Genomic DNA, 23,245 nt, shown 5'->3' on the forward strand with positions numbered 1-23,245 from the left:
AATCTCCTGCACCATGGGGTTTCCTCAAGACAAGTCAGTATTTCCTCCAAAGATCCAAGAAGACTCTGCAGGCATTATCCTCTTGCCAATACTGTCACGCAAAAGAATTAGGCAAGGGAGATGGTAAAAGCTGGTGGACATTTTCATGACAAGAAGCAGCAGCAAGGCAGATTGCAATATGGTTTTAGCTGACTACAAGGAATTACATCAAGACCAGTGTCCCCTTTAGGCACATGGAATGACAGGTACCGCATTCATTAGTAGCTTTGTAAACGTCACGTTCAAGAAACCCACACCTTATTCCAAGACACAAATGCCTATAGTTTACCCATGTGTATGAATTTAGCTTGTGTTTAAGTGCTTTGCTGGGACTGCATGATGAAAGAGTTTGATGAATCAAGCTAAATTCCCAACAAGTAAACACAAGTTATGAGAGAGTTACAAGCCCTACTCCAGATATTCCTTGGGGAAGTTTAGACAGACACCTCTGAGACAAAAGGTGTGAGCCTACTGCAGAAGGGAATCCTTCCCCTGAATTCAGGGGTCTTTGTATTTGGCCCAGGGAAAATAAAAGTGCCCATTTGCAGATGGCTACCTGGCACTGGCTAGCACAAAGCTGCTAGCACTTAACTGGCACACACTTATTTTCAACATCTTTTCTGATTTGTTGATGTTACCCCTTCCTTTTTCATGCCATTTGCAACACATCATTAGATTCGCTGCAAATTTGTGGGAGTAAATCATATCCCTGGGGACGAAACCCCACCAGGGGTGAATAAACAATCTCCCCTTTCCCAACCAAATCCCAACTGTGCCTCACATTTCATGGAAATGATCACCAGTTCCACTATCAAAACATTCACGCCTTATGAGTAATATTTATGACGGGAGGCTTTTACGTTGGGTTTTCCCTCCAAGAAGAAAAAGAGGAATAATTAACAGAAATAAATAATGAGAAATTTCCACATTATTACTATTATTTTCACAAGGCTTTCACAGGAAAGTAAAAGCTTTTGCAAGTAATAAAAGTCCTTGTTAAACATCTTTCTTTCTTTTGGAAATAGGGTAAATTATGAAGGAGATTGACTTTAAAAAATAAATAGGACTATAAATACATAAAAGTCATTGCCTGCCTCCAGTAATTTAATATGAGCATCCTACTATGAAATAAGGAAAAGTTTAGTTCACTCACAGAAAGAATAAAGCAGATGTGAGTTTTTTCCGTCAGCTTAAGTGCTGCCTTGGTAAGGTGAGTTGTCCAACTGCATTAAACAAACATTTTAGTCAGGCACCACACAGGAAAATAAACAGTAGCAGAGGAAACATGAAAATATTAAAGACTGTTATTCTTTGGCCCCTTCTCCTGCGAAGCAGGTGATAAAATATTACTGTGTTTCCACAGGTAAGGAAACACGCTCTTAAACACTTTGCAGAAATACATATTACAATCATCACTTAAAATGTCAGAAGTGGATAGGACTCAACTGTGACAGCATACAGAAGCCTGCCGAGAAACTCTGCAGAATCAGAAGATTTAGCATGCCGGGCCAGACTGCTGGGCCACCTAAAGCAGCTTTTTGACCCTCGGCAATAACTGGCAGTAGTGAATTCAGATACAGGCAAAAAACACCTTGTAAGAGACAGCTGTAGAGTTACCTGATTTCAGGAAAGATGACTCCTCTTGAATGTTAGATGCTAGTGAGAGCGAGGGAGATTATCTCCTGTATCATTTTGACCTCTTTCTGCCCCACTGAGTATCAAAGAATGCATGTAGGAAGAAGAAAGGAGACCTGCTGATTCATCCTTTTTGCCTGCCTGTGATATACTACACTACACTGTAGAGATTTAATAGTGTTTAGTTTATGTAGATGTAATTTATGTCCCACATCAGCAAATTCTGTTCTCCATGAAATTCTGTCTAGCTATATACATCATGTCTGAAATTCTATACATATTTAATTGTAAAAGTAGAAAAATAACCTTGAAATAATTTCTGCATTACAGCCACAAGTTGTTTAAAATGTTCATTCATCAGAAGAAACAAGACAATCACTTTTTACTACAGGACTTAGATTTCAGTTAGCCTGGAAAATCAACTCGGAAAGGTACTGGTCTAGATTCAAACATCTTTGCACAGTTGTCCAGCAGTGAGGGAGGAGGGAAAACTTTTATTCTCCCGCCCTCTATAAAAAATGTAGGTGTGAGATCGCAAGGTGCTACCTGAAATCCTTCGTAGTACCAGTTTGTGTCTCTACTTTAAAATGCACTGCATGCATGTCAGCCTGTCTAACCAATGTGGTTCATGGAAGCTGCTCATGACTAACATATGTATATATATTTATAAGGTTAAACTAATGGTTAAAGCAGGTTCAGTAGATCAACTGTTGCCCTGGGACGTAGGTCTATGTACAGTTCTGCTGCTTATCAGCTATGTGATGCTGGGCTCATTGCTCATTGCTTCTCTTGAATGTCAGGTTCTTTTTTAAATGTGCTAGTACAGTGCTTGAAATAATAAAACCTAGATGAGAATATAATGTGCAACTCCCCCCTGGCCTTGCATGCCCCAATGGAGAGTTTTAGTTCCATTCAGCACAGAAAGCAGAGCTCTTTCAATTTTGCTGCATAAAACAAAACCAAAAGAGCTTTGCCTTCCATGCTGAATTTAGAGGTGCTCATCATATCTTCTGTTATTTTTACAAGTTAAATTTTAATTTCAGTGCAAGAAAAGAACACCATTTGAATTTAAAAACAAACAAACAAAAAAATAGCTATGTGATTATACAGGTTTTAAAAATACTCTTCATGGGGCAAAGCACTCTTATTTCACCATTTCAGGTGAATTCATTTATCAAGTGCTTACCTAATACTTTAAACACTGTTTTTTAACTCTCAAAAATATAAGCGGAATAGGTGGAGGCACTAATGAGTGCCATGAATATAAAACCACGCATTGTCCTTACCCAAGTACTTCAGTTAGATGGGTAGTTATTTCTACAGCATTTTAGTCCCCCAAAAGAGCTCTCCAAAAATCTGCCATCTTGTCTTACTTGTCTTATTTGCCATCTTACGGGAAGCGGAGGTGAAGATGTAAAGTGAAGTTTCAAAGAAGGTGGGAAACAGGACTCTTGCTAGAAACCAGCAGCTGTAAATGCTCATGCAGCCAAAGGACAGGATATCTTACTGTCCTAGCAGCAAGGGTGAAGGCTGCACAGACAGTTCAGACTACGCTGTTTCCTGATGTCTGCAGCAAAACGAACAGCCAGTAAATACGGAGTGGGATTTATCTCCTCTACTTTTAGGTATCTAGTAGACAGAGGGTCCCTTTGCAGTCCATAAAGAGGAACAGTCATTTGTAGGGTGTGATTCCCTGTCATGCTTTACATGTCAGCTATTCAGACAGCATGATGTCCACATTGGTCAGGTGAAGACCACCCATAATGTCACGCTTAAAATCTCTTTGATTAGGAAGACAGAACTGGAATAGAAGCAGATCTCAAGACATGACAGATCCCATGGTTGGGGTAATTCAAACTCAGAATGTAGTTTTCCAGTTGGCTCCCTGGAGGTAAAATTTTGAAGTAACGTAGTCAATTTAAATGCTTATGTTCCATTTTCATAGCAACTGGAAGCCTATGTTTCATTGCCTTCTGATACAAATTTATCTCCCAGGTGCTATTTGACAGTTCTGCAATTTTTATCTTATGAGAAAGCTTTTTACTCTATGGCACTTCAGGGATGTAATTTTGTCATCCTGTACAGCCAACAGAGGGAATTAGCTACTGCTGGGAGACAAGGCTCAATACTGCAGTTGGGACTCTTGTTTCATATACAGTCCTGTGGGAATAAAAGTAGAATGTCCCAAACTGCCTTAGCCCTTTTTCTCTGTAAAATGTGTGAAACGTAAACACTTCACATGAAATCTGAATGTCTCCACAACTGGAACAAGAAAAAATTTTAATCCAAACTCTTAATTTTAATCTTAGTTCCTTGTCTTACAACATCTCTTGGACGCTGAAAATAAACTGCAAATTTACTGTCTCCAGCCTTCATTCATGTGACAGTCTAAACCCATCTGAAACCCTCATTTCAGGTTTCTCAGTACCCCCCTTCCCAACCTGCCCAAAGTGCACAAAGCAGACCTCCCCCTGCCCCTGAGTACAGTGCTCCCCTGCTCCCCAAACAGGTTAAACAAACAGGGAGATTCCTCCGGGGAAGTCACAGGTTCAAGATCACAAAGGACACACTTCATTTGGGCCAGATGGGAGTTTTTTCTTGCTATTGTGCTTATCTGTATCTTCACTGTCATCCAGACGTTAACCTCTGACCTGTGAGCCTGCCTCTCAAAAAAGCCTTGCAGTGTTTACCCATTATGTAATGTCTGTACTTTTGTGGAAATTTTACAGAAACAAATGGAGGAAGTTTGCCAGTCAAATGGCTGGACAATAAATCCTGTCCCGTGTAGATAGAATGGTTTACTGTCACTGTAAGTCTGCTACTGGCATCTGTCACCAAAGAAATGTTTACCAGTTTCAATGGACTGGAGTGCCAAAGTATTCCAGCATTGCAGGGCTGTACATGATTTGTAGAACAACCACCACTGTGCTAGATAGAGGTAGCCTTGTTTTGCTAGCCTGAATAAACAAAGTGACAATGTTTCAGATAAATCAAGGTCACTAACATCTTTTTCTGTCTATTCATCTCCTAGGTTCACAAATGCAAGTACTCAAATGCTAGTTTCTTCATTGTAATGCTTTTTCTGCCCTAAGATATCTTTCCTAGAAGTTTAATCCAGGTAGGCAAACTGCCTTCAGACCCCTCTGCTTATTTATAATAGGTCCTTTATTATTTGTGCACTATGTCTTCCCACCCTTCCTTACAATCCATTTTCTTTACAGTCCCTGCTGTCTCTCCTCTTTCTGTACTATTTCCCCTTTGGGACAAGATGTTACATGATGCAACCTTTCTGCACAGTGTCATCGCAATGCTTTCTGCTCTGTGACTGGGGCTTCTATGTATCATCAACCGTAAAGTTAGGACAATGGAAAGATGAGTTTGAATAAGAAGCAGGAACAAACACAATTTGAAACAGTGGGACAGAGAGGTAATGTAATTCTTCTTTCACTGACTCTTTCAACCAAGGGTCTGACTCTGCTGCCACTGAATGGAGCTTTTCACTCTGGATGTCAATGGGAGTGGCACTCAGTCTTAGAGTTCCGCTATAATTAAGTTTTCAAATCTCATTTCCTTTCAAGAGGAGAGAAAACATTGTTGTGACTAAGCTTTGGATGTGGTAACAAATCCCTGGCAGGTTGATTTGTTTTAACGGACGTATTAGTTTTAAGGAAAGTTTTACCATCTTTTCTGCCCTTAATCACAGCTTTTATTACAATTACAGTAATGCAACAGCTGTACATGCCAAAGGCAATATGTATATTTTTAATGAGTTGACATGCAACCTTCCTGGAGAGGAGAAACAACTTCATTTGCTGAATGTTTCTGAACCATATCTAGCAGCTTATTAAGGGACAAGGAATCAATCAGAAAAACATTTACCACAAATTCAGAGGCTTCAGTAACTCACAGGTGAGCAGTCCATAAGACAGACTTGGTTGTTGTGCTAGGTTTAGAAAATTTTTGCCAAATGCTAACATTTTCTATTATCCACAAACAATACAAGAGAAGGTTAACAGGCAATATCTGGAAAGCCCTAAGATCATTAATCCACACATGTGGTCCTGAGTCACTGGGCTGTAAAACATCATAATTTTCCAAAGATGAAATCAAAGGGGATTCTGCTTGAAAGAGATGGTATCCCAAGTCAAAAGAAACTAGTTGCATCAATAAGGCCTATTTATGCACGTTTTTCAGGACATTGGCTCACAGGGGGTTTCATTCTGGTATAACAAATTCAGTCAATATTTGACAAATGAACATAGGCAGAGATCACATCCTATGAGCCTTCAGCCTGGTTTCTTGCCTTAATTTACCTTACAGCTTGGACACAGATCAGACACTGGTGCACACAGAAAATCACAACAGGCTGACATGCACACATCAGCTGGGCTCATTCACCTGGGGACTGAAGAGCTTGGACAGTCAGGCTCCGACAGCAGCACATAAAATCTGTTTTGTTAAATTATGCCTGCCATGGCTGTGGTCTGGGCCAAACAGCATTCACAGACAATGGCTGGCTGTGCTTTTTTTTGAGGTTAATGCAGGCCAAGGACCATTCGCAATACAACCCTGGACGTGGATAATGTGTTTTGAGAGGTAAAAGTTTATCTGTGGGGACCAGAGAAGGATTCCTGGCTTGTGGAGATGCGACCCCACAGCCCTTCACATACCTTTCTCTGAGACCAAATTATCAAAGGAAGAAGCCTGAAAGGCTACTGTACATATAACTGAATGCTTGCTTTCTCCGCGGTCATCATAAAACTGCCATACATTAATAGGAACTCAAGCAATAAACCACAGTACTCCTTATCAGAAATATACGTTATCAACCCGGAGCCTGATTCTGTCAGGCACCAGGTTCTGCAACACAGCGATTGTCATTATGCCAGGTTTGTACAACATAAACAAGGCTGTCTAGGTTTGGCAGTAAGAACCCTCACTGTCCATCCTGTTTTCAGTCTTTCAGTCTCTGTGCAGTCCTACAGCAAGCCTCCAATACAGACCAACACATCCACAGATATTCGTGAAAGCTATAGGACCTCGCTGCAATCACAGTTGCAGCATAACTGGACATGTAGAAATGTGTTCTTACTACTATTAATGTAATCAAAACTTCCATCTCGCTATTATTATTGTGTTAGCATGCAAACTCTATTACAAATTATTTTCAACTGCTGACTTACCAAAATACCTGGAGTATAGTATGATACATATCCTGGTTTTCATTCTAAGCTTAAGATAACTCATCTGAAATTATTCCCTTTGTTAAAGCTGTTTCTTTCACTACAATGTGAAAAATACGTGTACAATATGCGCTGGAGGAACGCTGATCTTCTATCTTTCTCTGTATGCCCCAAAAAGTGCTGAAATTCTTCTGTGCATAAAGTAACTTCAACGTATCCCTGTAGGCTGAAGGCCCTTTTCTGAATTTACCAATATTCCAATTCAGAAGACAAAATCTATACAGCTGGTTAAATCATAGCTTTAAAAAAACATATGCAAAGAACTCTTTGTGAAACAGATGACTGATTTCTTTTCACCGTCCAGTATGAATGAAATGCAAAACGTAAACAGACATTAAGTAACATAAACTTGACTGCAAAACTGTTTTAATCATGAGATACTGTTAGCAATATAGATCAGTTTTCTTAAAAATATATATATTCTTTGGAAAAATATTTTGTTATTTTCCCCTTAAGATTTTTTTTTTAACTGACTCATTTGAGATTTTCCTGTACCCATGCTCTTAGTTTGAGAAAAATTAGATTTGTCCTTCAAAACTTATTCATGCTTTAGTATAAAGTTTTTGCCCGCAAAACTGCATCAACGTTTACTAAATGAAAGCAATAAAAAAGTTGGTGTAACAAAATAAGAGGTGCTCACCGATGCAGTCCACACTGAAGAGATTCACAGAAGTTGTTATGGATGATTCATCGCAGGTCTTCATTCCTCGCAGAGCAAACCGCACCAGGGAGGCTTTGACTCCCTCTGGTAGGAAGGACAGCAGGTAGACGGGCATGTACAGAACGTAACGAAGTTTGCACAGCAAAGGGGTCATGAGCTTTCCTTGAGGGGACTGAGCCATACGCTCTATGGTTGGAAACAGCAGCACAGAGCGAAGAACCTGCCAGGCCAGGAGAAAACATCTGTCAGCAAAGGCCTACGCACCACAGCCCAGCCTAGGAGGCTGCGTTTTTAAATGAGTCTCTGCCTGAAATGCAGTTGGCTTTCCAGGCATGCAGCACCTCAGACACTTAGTCGGGCTTTGTGGTTGGCCCAGGTTACATTATTTAAAAGACGATGCAAACGAGTACATGTTCCTGATGTTTTATGGGTGAGGAGGGGGAGTACTGAGCAGGAGAGTGGCCCGCAGGAGGAAGCACGGCATCAGGGGACGGCGACCCGCCAGGGGTATCGGGCAGCATGCCACCTCGGGCTGTCCCGGCTCTCCCGTCAGCAGGAGTACAGTGCTTCCCATTCCATCTGGTAACCTATTTTCTCTAAGTAAACCAACCAAACAAATTAAAAACATGTCAGCCTCTGTGAACGGGAACTTTGTTTTGACAACATGTGGGGGTTTCAGTCTGCAGCTCAACATAGGTAAGCTTGGTCAGAAAAAGAGTCTAAGCACCCAGCCCCTTCACTAAGGTGTGCACAGCGGTGCACAGTATCACTGTGTCATAGGGAAACACACGTATTTTAAAACGAGTTACGATAACAGAATGCACTGTAGCATTAAAATAGAATGAAAAACCCATCCACACTAACCAAAAATGAATGAATACACCTACTATCAATTATATTCCAATGGTAAGATCAAACAAATATTCTGAAAGGATATCTGCAACTTTTTTTCTGCAAGTAAAAGCATATTGTAAGCATTCATACAGGAAAATGCCTCACAGACAGAAGACTACAGAATGTAACAGAAGTATCAAGAAAGTAAAGTAAAAGAGGTTCTAGATATTGCATTTGCAGATAATTAGGTATAAACCACTGTGCTTTGTTGGTGACAGCATAAATAAAATAGATGTATTTATATATGTCTGCTTATTGCACATATCACTCTACACATTGCACACATTAGACTATTTTGTAAAAAGTATTTGTGACCAGCACCCCCAGGCCCTTTCCCCCCAGCCAGTTTCCAGCCGCTTTGCCCCAGCCTGTAGTGCTGCATGAGGCTGGTGTGACCCAGGGGCAGGACCCAGCACTGAGCCCTGTTGAACTTCATACCGCTGGCCTCAGCCCATGGATCCAGCCTGCCCAGATCCCTCTGCAGAGTCTCCTGCCCTCCAGCAGATCAACACTCCCCCACAACTTGGTGTCATCTGCAAACTCACTGAGGGGACTCACTGAGGGGGCACTCGACCCCCTTGATCTCCTGGCTCTCCTTGTTTCTTCCCTCATCATTCCCTGCAACTGGAAGGACAGAGGAGAACAACACTACTTGTGCTCCTGATCCTTTAACCAGTTGTCCCAAGGCCCTGAAGTCTCTCTTGATTGCCCTTGGACTTCTTGTTGCAACTTCATTGCTGCCTACCTGAATAATCAACAGCAGACAATAACCTGAGGGCTGTTCCAGGGTGGGCAGCTTTCTCTTCACATCTTCAACCCGGGCTGCCCCAGGGAGGCAGCGGACTTCCCTCAGAAGTGGGTCTGGTCTGCACATCGGGTTTTCTGTTCTCTTCAGAAGGGAGTCTCCTATGACAATGACCTGTCAGCAGTTTTGACGCAGGGTGTAGGCCTGTTTAAACTTGGCAGCACCTCTGTGCTAGAACAACCACCATCCTCATCCAGTTCCACTTGCCGAGCCTCATCTCTGCCATGCACGGGCACCTGGGTTGGTGGGGCAGGCACAGAGGAGATGCACCTGCTGTAGCAGGCAGGAACTTGTCACCATTCCCCCCCATCCCTCCAGTCACCATGTTCATCCAGGCAGAGAGCAGACAGGGAATCCTCCATATCATGCATCCATCATCAGTAACTTGCCACGCTGTACTTTCCACAGTGTCTTAAAAGCAGACTTTGAAAGTGCTATTTATATCAAATACAGAACTATTTTAAGAAATCCTTCAACTTTCCAGCTGATACTGCCTTGGTTTTAGACAAAGAAAAATACATTCTCAGGGAAACCAGTCCTGGGCCTCTTTTTATTAAAGGCAACCAGCAGCTGAAGTATACGAATGCAAGACTTGTACTAAATTATATAGTAGTTTTGTGATACTTCAGCTAGGAGCTGAACTCAAACTGTTGTGATCTAAAGCAGATTTGACCTGCGTTCCCTGGCACACATTAATCCTTTGACATTACAGTTTATAGATACAGGATTAGTTGCTTGGAGTGCTGTACTAACCACTGGGGGAAGTTGGTAAACCCTGGAGGAAAAAGGACAAACCAAGAATGCTGTTAGAGTGTCCCGTGCATTCCTGTATTTTTTAATGGCACACAAATTTATGAAATGGTGGTAAGATGGAAGACAATTTTATTTAATGTCTTCCTTTTTTTAATCTTGTGCAGACAGTAATAGAGAAATGTAACATCTGTATTTGTCAGATACTTATCAGCTATTTCTTAGCTTACTGCTAGCTTCCTGAGCCAGGATTTTGACTGCAGGCTTGCTTCAACTGCAGATACAACAGATTTAACATATTTTAATATAATGACACATATGTTCATTAAAAAGTATGTCATATTTGTGTCTTGCAGTAAGTGAAGTAGAAATATACAGGTAAAATGAAGGACATTAATGAGATTCAAAGGGTCAATATCAGTTAATTATTTTTTTAGCTTTCAAATGCCAGAATCTTACCTATATCCAACTTACACTAGCTGAAATAAAGTAGATGGCACAGAATTATATTCAAGTTACAACTTTCAGAATTATTATAAAACTAGTCTTTCTGAAGATGGAGGACACTGCCTATCATAAGCACCAGGTATTATCACAGCTATGAATGTCACAGTACGTACCATTAAGTAATGTGTGAAGGTTAATGACCCCTTTATTTATGGAAACCATTCTCATACTTAATGATAGATGTTCCTTGTGATACCAATCAGGCAAAATACAAACAATATTGCATACAGCTAGAGAGAGAAATCCAGATTAACCAAATTACCCCAAATTCAAAGTCCAGTGTTTTTATCAGTTAAACACATGCGAAGGCAGAGAGTCAGGCAAGTAGAGACACTAGTCACAGAGACTTGAGCGGATCAGGGGACTACTGAAAGTTGGCCAGTGACTCTACTGAAAGCAAACACACCCTGTGCCCAGGAGTCACTGAGAGCTGTGGGTCATATCACCTAGTCTTGGTGTGCTTTGGTCAACTCGCTAAAAATAGTACATGTATCCTTACATTATACTGGAATTGTCACTGTTGATTTTTGTGACAATAAACAGTATTTGTAAAACTGTCATTCAACTTATTTAACATACTATTAAACTGCAAGACTTCAACACTCAGGATGACACATGCATTAAAGTTCAATATGCAAGACAAAGATGCTCTTTGGGTTAGTCACCAGGCAGCTGCTTCTATTTTCATCATTAATTTTTAACTCTATAAATCACACAGGGCTCAAGATCTGAATGGTTCAAGGAACTATAATATGACGCAGTGTCTCAGAAGTTTTAGAACTTGTTAACAACAAGTAAACATAAGTACATATATTACGTAAGTAACAAAAAGCTAACATTATCTGAAAGCCCTTCACATAATTCAATGTGGTGCCAAGGCAGCTCCTAGTCCCTAGTCAAGCAGAGTATGTATCACTGAAAAAATGAATGGGGCATGGCCCGAGCATGCGTCCAGAGAACAAACCACCCTCAAAGCCCAATATACTGTGCCTGTTATTCCTTCACACACCACAGTAGGAAGACGTGGGGAATTTCAAAGTTTCACTTTTGTCACTGTTTATACACCTTGGTATCTAGAGCAATCAGTCCATCAACTTCAGGTATGCATGACCTGCATGGTAAAATTTTGCAACATAGAAGAAACTTTATTTCACAGGAAAAGTGAGCCCTCAGAGCAAAGAATATTACATGTCTGTTCCCCAAAAGTACGGCATTGACCAAGAAGCTTTGTTTAGGCAGGATCCCTAAATGAGTATGATTCATTTCATGTGATGATTGCTTCATATAAATACTAAAGAATAAAACAAAGACTTCCTCCAAACTACTTAAATAAAGAACACATATATTTCTGTACATCTGGGGTTTGTATTCAGCTATTAACCTATCTAAAAGAAGATGACAAGGTGACAACTGAGTACCTTCAAGTCTTCGCTAGCTAATGGCTATCTCAGCATGTTTTTGGATTTGCAGAAACATTTGGATTTTTTTTTGTTTTGATTAAAATGAGAACAGAGTATAAAAAGCCAAAGAATTAAATTTACAGTGAATTGTTGTTTAACACTGTACAATATAATAGTCTCAACCATACCAGGCAAAGGATTTTTGTGAAATGTTTGTTTCCTTATAAAAAGACTAAAAATATGCGGATCAGATAAAGCTAAAAAAACCCCACAGTAATATTTTTCATTATTGTCTTCTACTGAAAGAGTTGAAATATGTTCATCAGCTATGATTTGAAGTTTCAGTGGTAATACTATTTGTTACAGGGACTGGTAAACTACAGTGCTGAGGATGTAAAACCATGCTTAAAAACCATACAACTTACACTTACAAGCATATTAAAAAAAATTATTCCATTTTCAGAGCTATTAACTCCTCAAATGCCAGGAGGAGCTTAATACATTTGAAATCAGGTAGTCCTGAGTATGTGTATGAAATGCTGGTTACAGATTCAGGCACCTCAGATGTGTACCTTCCTGAGATCACACAGCTGAGGGCCCAGAGACAGCTGTTACACCATGCCGCTTGCTCGTAATACAGAGTGACAAAATGGGAGAGAAAAGCAGGCAGGATGTGAAAAGGCAGACGCTAACTGACAGAAAGGAGCAGGAGCCATTTTAAAGATTTGCTTTAGAAGAGACTCCAAGTCAGTGAATTTGCTTTCTCAGTCCCATACCTTGGCTCCCAATGGACAGACCACCCCTGCCCATGACACCTTGCAAGCATATTCAGATCTTTAAGAAATTCGTAACACATGACTCTGATCCGCTGAAGAAAATATCAGAAAATGAAACTTCCTCAGAAATAAACAGCTGGTACACCCTGCTTTAGTGGCAGAAGCAGCAGTCATTAGAGGCTCACACTGACTTTTGAGTGGGGAAGGTTTTGGAGAGTATTTGCTTCTGCTGCATAATCTGTTCTTAATCACCAGGTGTGCAGAAATGGTTAACATAATAACCACCAACACAAAAACCAGAAGGCTCAGCTCACACGCCAGTTATGCAACTCAGAGCCCACGAGGAACTCCAGAGATCAAACCAGCGGGCAGAAGCAAGGAAGCAATCTATTATGTTTTATAACTGACCCATCACACTGACTGATACTCAGTAAAGCATCCAAGCACAGTTCTGCAGCTCGCCCACAGACCCTGCAGCCACACACCCCTGCTCCGTAGCAACAGCATCACTACGTGCATGACTTCAAATCACAGGGATAGAAAGAAAAGCAAGGAAGTTTTATTTAAAATTCCTTCAAAATCCAACGAAAAGCAAAAGCCGTTTCTCTGTCAGAAGTAACACTTCTTTTGATATATATTAGTTCACCCCACATATTACTTTGTTATTCCTCTGTTGTGTTGGCAGAGGAATAGCTATTATCTATCAAGTGAAAGCTAGTAAATTTTTCGAAGATAACATAACGATGCACTTAATGGTAATCTACAGTCTATGCTTGACATGGAATGCCACATTAATCACAATTTCTTCTACTCAGTATGCAGAAACCTACAGGCAAAACAACAAGGGTCAGGGAAGTAGTCCTTGCTTTATTTTATCACAGCTGTGTCGAGCAGATTTCCAAGAAACTGCATAGGGCAAACCAGACAGCGTTGGCTTGGGGCGTGGGCTTTCCTTTCATTGGAGCGAGACGTTCTGGACTTGCCCATTCACTTTGCTCAGTCATAAATTATATAAAATATAGATTAGTGTAGTGTATTATAGTATAATACAATATAATATATAATAGAGTTGTATTTTAAAATCTTGAATGGTTTCTTCTTCAGCTGTTCAAGCTGCCATTTGATTGGTTTATCAGCAAGCTGCCTGTTACAGCTCAGTATCAACAAACCTGCATGATTTCATCACAGCAAAAGAACTAAAGAATGAACACAAGTGACAAAAAATTATTTCACTCCTGGTTTGAGGTAAGAGCGTACTGTGTGCACTTTCTTCCCTTCTACCTTATAGATATCCTGTCACCCTAAATGAATGTTTGGGCATATTAGATAGGCAACAGAACAAGCATCTCAAACACAGTTAATAAAGAATCTCATCACTGAACATTTCAAAGTGCTTTATAAAAATTAAGTCCCACAGAGAAGACTTAGCATGCTTTTTATGGACAAATAAACAAGCCAGCCACAAATACAGCAAAAAATTAATTAAGGGCCTGGATAATAATGTTTCTGATGGAAATTTTATATAAATATATATAAAATAATACTAACAGCTTGGCAAATGGGAGCAAAAAGGCAATGGGCAGCGAACCATAACTCCACACATTTTTAAGGGTTATAAATGCAAAGGATGCAAAATAATATTTTGGGTGGGACAAGTGACTTAAGTAGATGCAACAGAAAGAAATGAAAAAATTCAAATGTTAAAGGAGGTATCAGAAGTCTCTATTGACATCAACTTTTATGCTGCACCAAGCTATCAGATTCCAACTGTAGAACTGTTACCAACAGGAACAGTGCAACAGAGAGTAATGCCACCTTACACAGATGTGACAGCCACCCTCAATTTCCAAAACCAGAATATTGTGTCAGGAAGCTATAAAAATATTAACATAAAGCCCGACAATGTTAATTATACACTCATTCCTCTCATGCAGCCACACTGTCCTGGAACTACACCATATTATATATGCTGAACTAATAATTCAGGAAGAATCAAAAGTAAATGCACTGACTTAAAACGTGGGGATTTTTGTTTTCTTTCGACCCCTCCTTTTGTCTAAGTGGTTACTCGATTAAAAAAAAATAAAAAATTACAGCATGTTTCAGTTATACATCAAGCTAGCAGAACCTTTGCAGAGTGGTTATGCCTAGAAAAGAAACATACCCTTTCAGGAGAAAACCAATCAAATGTTATTTGCAAAGTTTTTACCCCTCCTCCAAAAAGTTAGAATGAAACATGAAGTTGAGAACACTACAGAAAATATATTTCTCTCTAATTCAAAGAATTACGTTAATAACATAAACTTTTAACACTCTACCACAAGACTGATCATAAACCCGGTGCATTCTGCATTTTCTTCCCATCAGGCCGTAAGAAATCCTCCAGCACCCAATGACATATTTCATAATGCTTTGTAAAAAGATCTAAACCTCTAAACCCAATGATCCAGCACAGGATGAGAAGATGGCAGACTCACAGCACTACCACTGGCATGGGCCCCCTTTTCTGATATGGAACTTATTAAATTTTTTTACAAATCCCAGGAAAGGTGTTTTTTTTAGCCAACAGAAAATGCTACCAAAATGAAACACAGAGATCAGTGCCAATGGAGGACTGCTTTGTGATCTGAAATTTTTGATGAACAAGATACACCAGCTGCCATCTGCAAGTTTTCAATGTTATGCAGAACACTATATACTGTCTATCTGTGGTCAATCTTCACTGCTTCCAAGGAAGGAAACTGAGGCATCAGAAGCTATACCTCCAGTAAGGGCAAAAAGTATTTCTTGGAAGTACTGCATTCTGCACATGGGAAAGTCCATAAACAGGAGTTCAGGTACTGAAATGTAAGACAGGCTTCATACTAGTAATTAGAATGCATACATACATATACATATATATGAATGACATTTACAATATATAACTGAAATATATGAGCTTACATAATTAAACATGGTGCAAAAACTACAGCAATGGTAACAAACATACTCTCTTCTATTTTTTACAGTCCCCTCCATTAACTATTCACATTCACTAAAAACAATATAGTCTTCTTGCTATTACTTATTTGGATGATTACTTCAGATTTAATATTTTTTTGTCCAGAAACTGTTTTTTTAAATTTTGGAATGTATTTATATCCATATGATCCTACATAAGTATTGCATTAGAATATAACCTAATAGGTAACTGCATAACAGTTCTAGTTTTTCTCTGTATTTACTCTTTGTAATGCTTATAGAAGACACTCATAATACACATTCTCTGTTTGATGAGGTTAAATGAGCCAAGATAAATTATCTTCCTAGGCTTTCCCTCTACAGTCTGAACTCATCTTTCTTCAACACAGCTGGCTAGAAATTACCTTGTATGATAGTGCTTAGAATTTTCTGTCCTATAAATCATATTATGCTGAACTAAAATGTGTGTGAGTTCTCTCCATGTGTCATTCAGCTTCACAAAAGTACTGATGGAGGCTCTTAAGAAAGACTTTTCTTAAACATTATCTACAAATATGACTCATGAGATGTGTAAGAAATAGTAAGTACAAAAATATGAAGATAACATTTTCAAGTCCCCCTCCTGCACACCCAGACTTTTAATTCTTACAACATGTGTCGAATAGACAAGGCTGCCTCTTTAAAGTGCTCTGCTGACATGGGTGTCTTCTCACTCTCATTCCTTGGCCAGATTGTCACTCAAAGATCAAACTAGAACACAGTCAGCAAGAGCTGAGGCATGGAAGAAGTGGTAGCCAAGCTCTGATCAATGCCTCCTCTACAGATCTGCAAAGTAACTAGAGATTCATACTTTTAACAAAACACTATTGCTTTAATATTGTGTTGCATCGCACCCTAAGCTCAGGTTGGCTGTGTGACAAGATGCTGCCTGTTCTAGTGCTGGTTTCTGTTTATCTTTGTCTGATGTCAGGGATGTCTCTGCCTCTTGGCATCTGATGTATTCTTTTTTCATACTTAGCTTCATGTTTTTATAATTCAAATTACTTATAGCACAATTCAATTGATTGGGATACTCAATTCAATTCCTATTCTGGATTTGAACAAAACAGGCAAAATGAGAATTATGAAAGTGTGTGAGAGAGAGACCACTCATTTCTCTGTGACTGCAGGGAGAACCCACGCAGACCCCTTCTCACGTCTACAAAACTTCATGACTATTACTGACCTTAAGGAAGCTGGTCAACTTACATATGTCTCTATCATTTTGAATTACAGAAGAGAGAATTTTGGAGGCTACAACAGACTGGATTCAGGGTAACAAAATCAAACAACCACATATCCAATGTTTTTAGCTATTTCTATTTGGACATACACATAAACTATCAGCTATATTAGTACTTCAGGAAACAGTATGCATACACATATACTTCCTTATACATTCCACAGAAGATTTCTCTCAGAAACAACGTATGTACAAGTCTTCCTGAAAACCTCAGAAATGCATTGTTTCCAAATATTTCAACAACATTGATTTCCTTCAGGATACAGGGCAATGAAAGATACAGGACACACTGATATTCATCAGATGAAGTTGTGCATAATCTTCACAACTTAACAGTATTCTACTGTGGCATTAACTGTTGCAAAATATAAGGTCATCCTAAGTTATTCCTTTTTTAAAGGGAAGATTAAACAGTTTTATGGACAATGCCATCCTCAGTGATATTAGACAAAGTCACTTATGTAAATGGTACATAAATATATGTGAGCCAAGCAAGTGTTAATGAAATTTAAGGGGAAACTTCCTTTTTGTGTATGCTGGTTCATGATTTCCCAACCACGGGTCTTCTTGCACCTGCATTTTGAAGTAGTCAAACGTAATACAATGCATCACAACAAATTGCATTTTTATCTTTCCCCACTCTACTGGCTCAATGACAATGCCACATCTTTTCATTAATTTTCATGCTTTAATCAGAGACGCATTATGAAAAAAAATCTTAAGAAGCATGTCCTGCTTTCACACTCTGCCTCTGGTATATTCTTTGTCTGAGGTACATCACTGGTTCTGGGACAAGTTAGTCAAAGGCATTCTTTTAGCTGCAGTACATGCACTAGCTACAAATAGCCATGCTATTCCTTACTAATGACATACTGAAGCTCCTCATAGGCAGCTAACCTGTGCCGTACTTCTACAGTCTATACTGGAAAAAAAACAACCAGGAATATTTTAAGATCTAAGTAGATGTTAACTTCTAGCTGATGCTATTCAATGACAGGAAAACAGAAAAACTCAACCTCCCAGCTGACAAAAAATGTCAGGACGCCCTTGTGTAAACCAACAGAACTATGACCAATTTTTCAGTAGCAAAGAGTTTCCTTAACTCAGCTGTGTATGTAGCACAGCTTTGCTTCTACTCTATGTGATAAAAAGAAAAGAAGAATTTAGCAGAAAAAGCAATTATTAGGATGCCTTGAAAATAAAAGTTAATGCAGCTGGTTCCACACCATTTTAAAAATTACACTTTCTCCCAGTGTGCCCATCTATTACTCATACTAATTTAGTTTCCTACATTCAATATATCCAATATTATCATATAAATTGCATCTCCTTCAACATCGAAATTTGACCCACTGTGTTCAAATATATATAAACCATATTTTTCAAATGAATGAAAACTTGGGTTTGTTTTTTCACTATTTTCTTTCAGCTTCTACCTGATGACATGAATAGCAGGCAACAGTCTCATCTGTTTAAAATGCTCTACAGCGATCACACAGTTTTTCCATGTCCTGGCACCTTCTTTATTTAACATACATTATCCAATTTTATTTGAAGTACATCTTTAATGCCCCAAGCCTCCAGTGCTTTCTGGCAGTTCCACTTGGATGGAAACAAAATTCAAGGACCAGCATTTTTTAAAAAAATGTATTTGTATTTCAAACTGTAGTCTTCAGTGTGACAATGAATACAGTGCTGGGTACAATGATTACATCCTTAGGTATGTAGGCCTGAGTGTCATTTGCACCAAGGTGAGGTGTGATTACATTTATGTCTACTTTAAGGCCACTTTCCACTGACTTAGCATAAATTTGATTCTGAGCCTTATATGTTAGAATCCCGCATCCAGACGCTTTGGACCAGCTGTATGAAGAGGCCTTTTAAAATGTGAATCACAATCAGGCTTCTGCAGCATTAACTCTACATAATATTATTAGGAGTATAGTAAAACTTGCTCTGCAGAGTTTAATTACAGAAGAACTAAAATGTGATGAAAATAACTCAGGATACATCTTTCAGTAGCAAGAAAGTGAGAGGCATGGAAATCTTGGTAGTATCTAACTTCATCTGCTAAGAGTAAGAAATCACTTTTGCCAACAGTGGTCACAAGCCAAGTAACTAAAAAGGGAAGAGCCCTGACGAGACTGCAGTATGTCCAATATCCTACTGGATGCTTCTGGTCCTCTGTGATTCCACCTACTGTATGGCTGGGTGTGGTCTTGCTCCTGTTGAAATGATGGGCAAAATTTCCATCAACGTAATGGGCCTTAATTCTGCCCCGTGAATAAATTCTGATTAAAGGATTTAGTTTTCAGTTATTAAATATGACAGTCTACACTCAATGTGGATCTCACCAAAGACACAACATTCCCAGCTCTAGAGACAAAGATTCTCTTATCTATTCTTGGAGACATGAAGACCATGACTGCCGTAAAATTATCATGGTAGTGACAGAATAACCTCATGGATTGAGAAATAAATTGAGACCTTTGACAATTCCCTTTGAAATCAATACACTTTCAATCACACCTTTCAGAAGGTTGTCAGTATCTTCCATACCTGACTTGCAAGGCTGAAACCTTTTTAACAGTAACAGGACAGGGACCATCCATACCTCACCTTACAAGTGGGTCATGGCACAGGAAAAAATTATCTGTTGTTTCACATTACTTGAGATATTTTCCAGCAAGAAGTACTCTTAACAATTTTTCCAGACAAAGCCCAGAATTCTGCTAAACACACAAAAGACTAGAACTCAAAAGTGTTCTCTACAGACACTGCAAACTATTTCTCAACAGGTCAGCTCTACATACAGAACTATTTGCAAATTATTAAAAATATAAAAAATATTAAAACACACAGGCTGTTATTACATTTACAAGTCTCACAGGGATGAAATGCAAATTATTCTGTACTACAAATATTTGGGTAACTGAAACCTTGCCCAAAATATTTGAAAAAACACGAAAAGAAAAAGTCTTTTTATGGGTTAAGGTAATAATGAGAAAACTGTTCTCCCAAAAATCTGTATCTTATTGTTGGACTGAAAGTAGTTTAATAGAGAAAATATTCATTGACAGAGCAGTATTTTACATAGAGAATTAAGCCCCATCGAAGTGGGCAGTATCATTCCATCTACAAGGGAAGTGCCAAAGGAGATGGCCAAAATTTGCAACGGTGTGGTAATACCAGCAGGGATGGATTTGTTGCTATTATGATTAAAGCATATAAACAGAAGATTAGGAGGGGAGAGAGTGAAAAGAGAGGAAGAATAGTTTATTGGTTGGAAGAAGGGCAGGGAGTAGCTTATGTTGGAATGCAGTGTCACAGTTACACACCATAAAGCTTTCAGTTGCTCCCATTACATGAATGTCAGAACGCAGCTGCCACTTTCCAGAAGAAATTCTTTCCATTTTCATTTTGGAAGTACAGGGTGGGATTTTATTTTATTTTTTCAGTGTAGCACTCTCATGAGATCACTACACTGCATCTGCAGGTACCCTTAAGGTACATGGACTGGTAAACATGAACCCTGTAGACATAATCTGGAACACTTACTACTTACGATGAACCAGTAATATGCCCTTAAAGTGGAGAGACGGCTCAACAAAAAGAAAGTATTAAGAATTAGATTTTCTGTTGTCTTGAACCAACACCTTTCACAGTCATCAATATACAGCTATACCTACCAATAAATTTCAATGACAATCCATTCAGTTTAAGGAAACTGAAGTGGCTGAACAAGGTGAATCAGAAACCAGCCTTACACTTATAATCTAATTTTGCTGATGAAAAAGGAAAGTCATGATCTTCCATCACTGCCTCAAGATCCTTTGACTTCTGTTTTCAAGTGCTCTACTTAAGACACTTGGAGAGGGTGTATTTCACCACTCACTGAAGTTAGCCCTCAAAAGGCACACAGTCCACAGCCCTGCTTGGCTAGAAGGGTTAGTAGACAGATAAGGAAAAGATTGAGAGCAATTTGGTGTTGGAAGGAAGTCCATTACCATTTTAACCATTCTAAGTGGCTTAATTTAATGACACACTCTGGAGGAAGAAGAGCAGAACAAGTTCTGACTTCTTGTATCTGTGAACAGAAGGATAAGTGAGCCAGGACGTACACACTGAGAACAAACAGAACACAAAGTCAAACCTTGTATTTTTGTCAAAGGAAGAAAAGAAACAAGGAATATTCGAGGCTTATGATAGAAGTTCTATCCCCAAGTCTTGTCAGGGTATCAGAATAAGATAAAAAGATAGAGGAGGGGGTGAGGAATCCTCTCAGTCAGGTTGGTTTTCCATCTTCGCATTGACTTTCCCAGAACTGTAAGCATTTTAAATAAGGGAAAATTACAAAATTCCTTTGCTCTTAGCCTTAATTATTATTACAAATGGAATATAGGCAGGAATCTGCTGAAAGAGCAAAATTATCACATCTGATTTATCACACAAATAAAACTGGTCATCGAGTAGTAAGTGGAACTAAGAACAAGAATTTGAAGAATTAAGACTCAGTGAATCTGACTCCTTATACAGAATTAATGCTTTCTTTTGGAATTTGAAATGCAGTGGAATTTTCTTACAATTTTCCAGTGACTAGAAATGTAAAAAAGTTATTAGAAGCCTATTTTCATTAACATTAATTGAACTTTCTTACAGTACTCCAAAAGTAACAAGTTTATTAAATATATTTGTGGTTCCTGGACTTCCACTTAAATGTATGCTTAACACCAAATTCCACATGAAAGAGCAAACTCTAATGATTTTTTCCCCCCAAAATGTCACAATTAAGTAGACTTGTATCCAAACAACAGAAATCAAGCATTTCAAATGTTTATACATTGAAATAAATGGAAAAGGAAGTGGACTTCTATTACATTTAATTTTGAAGATAACCTCAGTCATAAGAGCACAGAGGGTGATTCTTAAGAAGAAATCTAAGGTTTGATATAGTTCTCGAAGCATAGGTTTACAGTCACTCAACACATCCTCAGGTATCTGAAAAGATCCATTGAGGCATTGGCAAAAATGCCCCTAAAATAATCACTAATCAAAGAAATACTAAAAAGACGGGGAAAAAAAAATTCTCCAGTATTTATCTGAACTTAATTCAATAGTGTATTAGAAATGTCCTACACGCAGTGAATGTGCAATCTAAGCTCAGAGATTTTATAACTTTTTTGTATAGTTTGTGTCTTTTTCTGATTCCTTTCACTCCCGCAGTGAACTCTCCAAACAGAACATGCCGTTCTCAGTATAGAAGCTAATGCAGAGGAATAAATTTTTCCATTCTAGCCTCTAAAGTAAGCATGCCTAGAACTCACTGCAACCCATGGGGAATGAACAAATTAACAATATGACAGAATAAAAAATACTTTTAATTACAACACTGTCCATTCTAAGTAACATCTTCTAACTACAAGTTCCAATCCAAGTCCTTCCTTGCTGCTTGAGTAACTTTATCACATACAATGAGAGGAAAGAGCTGAAGAAGTAGTTCCGCTTCTTTGGTGAGGGCTCAGGATTGCCAGTGAAATTACATTTTAATATAGAGCTTCTAATGACTAGATCTCAGTTACTAGAGTTATAGCCATGCTCAGAGTTTAACTACACGTTTTCAAAGTCTGTGTTCAAAAACTCCACGATGTCCCCTTCACATGCTCCTTTTGTGAACAATTCTTCAATGCCCTAATTGACTGCTTTCCCCTTTTCTCTACTCAATTTTAAATTAGCATGAAAAATGCTGATTTCTGGCTCTATTATCTTCTATAAAAGCATATTAATTGCAGTAGGAAAACAAAATAAATTCAAGCTATGTGCAATGTATCTTGATACTGAATTTTGATTGTTTGGTCCAACTCTCCGAAGAGATGAGTCTCTGATTTTCAAGTGCTATGCATATACATATGCATACAGAACCAAAAGATCACATCACCCAGCAAAAAAAGTTCCTTGGGAAATCTGGCTTTCAAAAGGGTGTTGAGCTCTTTTGTAACGTATGCTATAAATCCTAACCGGTTTTGAAATTTACTTCTTATCATATGTTTATGATTCACTCACTTTTATAGAATTATTTCACGTAGTTATTACAATAGAAATCTAAATTTTTTGAGATTCAAAATCACAAGATTTTATGAAGGAATCTGTAAAAAATCCACGCTACTTAAAAAACCCTGTTATTATGCCATTTACCATTCTAGACATTTTTTTATTTTTAGTCTTTCATTTCCTCTTCATTCTCATGTTTTACTTTGGATTCTTGATGAATGATCACAGATTTTGCTTTTCAGTA

At 38.6% G+C, this 23,245-nt stretch overlaps 1 protein-coding gene across 4 annotated transcripts in view; it reads right to left on the reverse strand.

Moving 5' to 3' along the window:
- The window catches only part of LDAH (lipid droplet associated hydrolase), a 124,634-nt gene that overhangs the window by 32,840 nt on the left and 68,549 nt on the right, over positions 1–23,245 (reverse strand). For all 4 annotated transcript variants that reach the window (XM_055713710.1, XM_055713709.1, XM_055713712.1 and 1 more), the window contains one exon: positions 7,558–7,798. In XM_055713710.1, the coding sequence (XP_055569685.1) occupies positions 7,558–7,798 (241 nt within the window). The remainder of the gene's footprint in view (positions 1–7,557; positions 7,799–23,245) is intronic.

The sequence above is a fragment of the Falco cherrug genome, chromosome 6 (assembly GCF_023634085.1).
Source record: "Falco cherrug isolate bFalChe1 chromosome 6, bFalChe1.pri, whole genome shotgun sequence".
Classification (NCBI taxonomy): Eukaryota; Metazoa; Chordata; class Aves; order Falconiformes; family Falconidae; genus Falco; species Falco cherrug.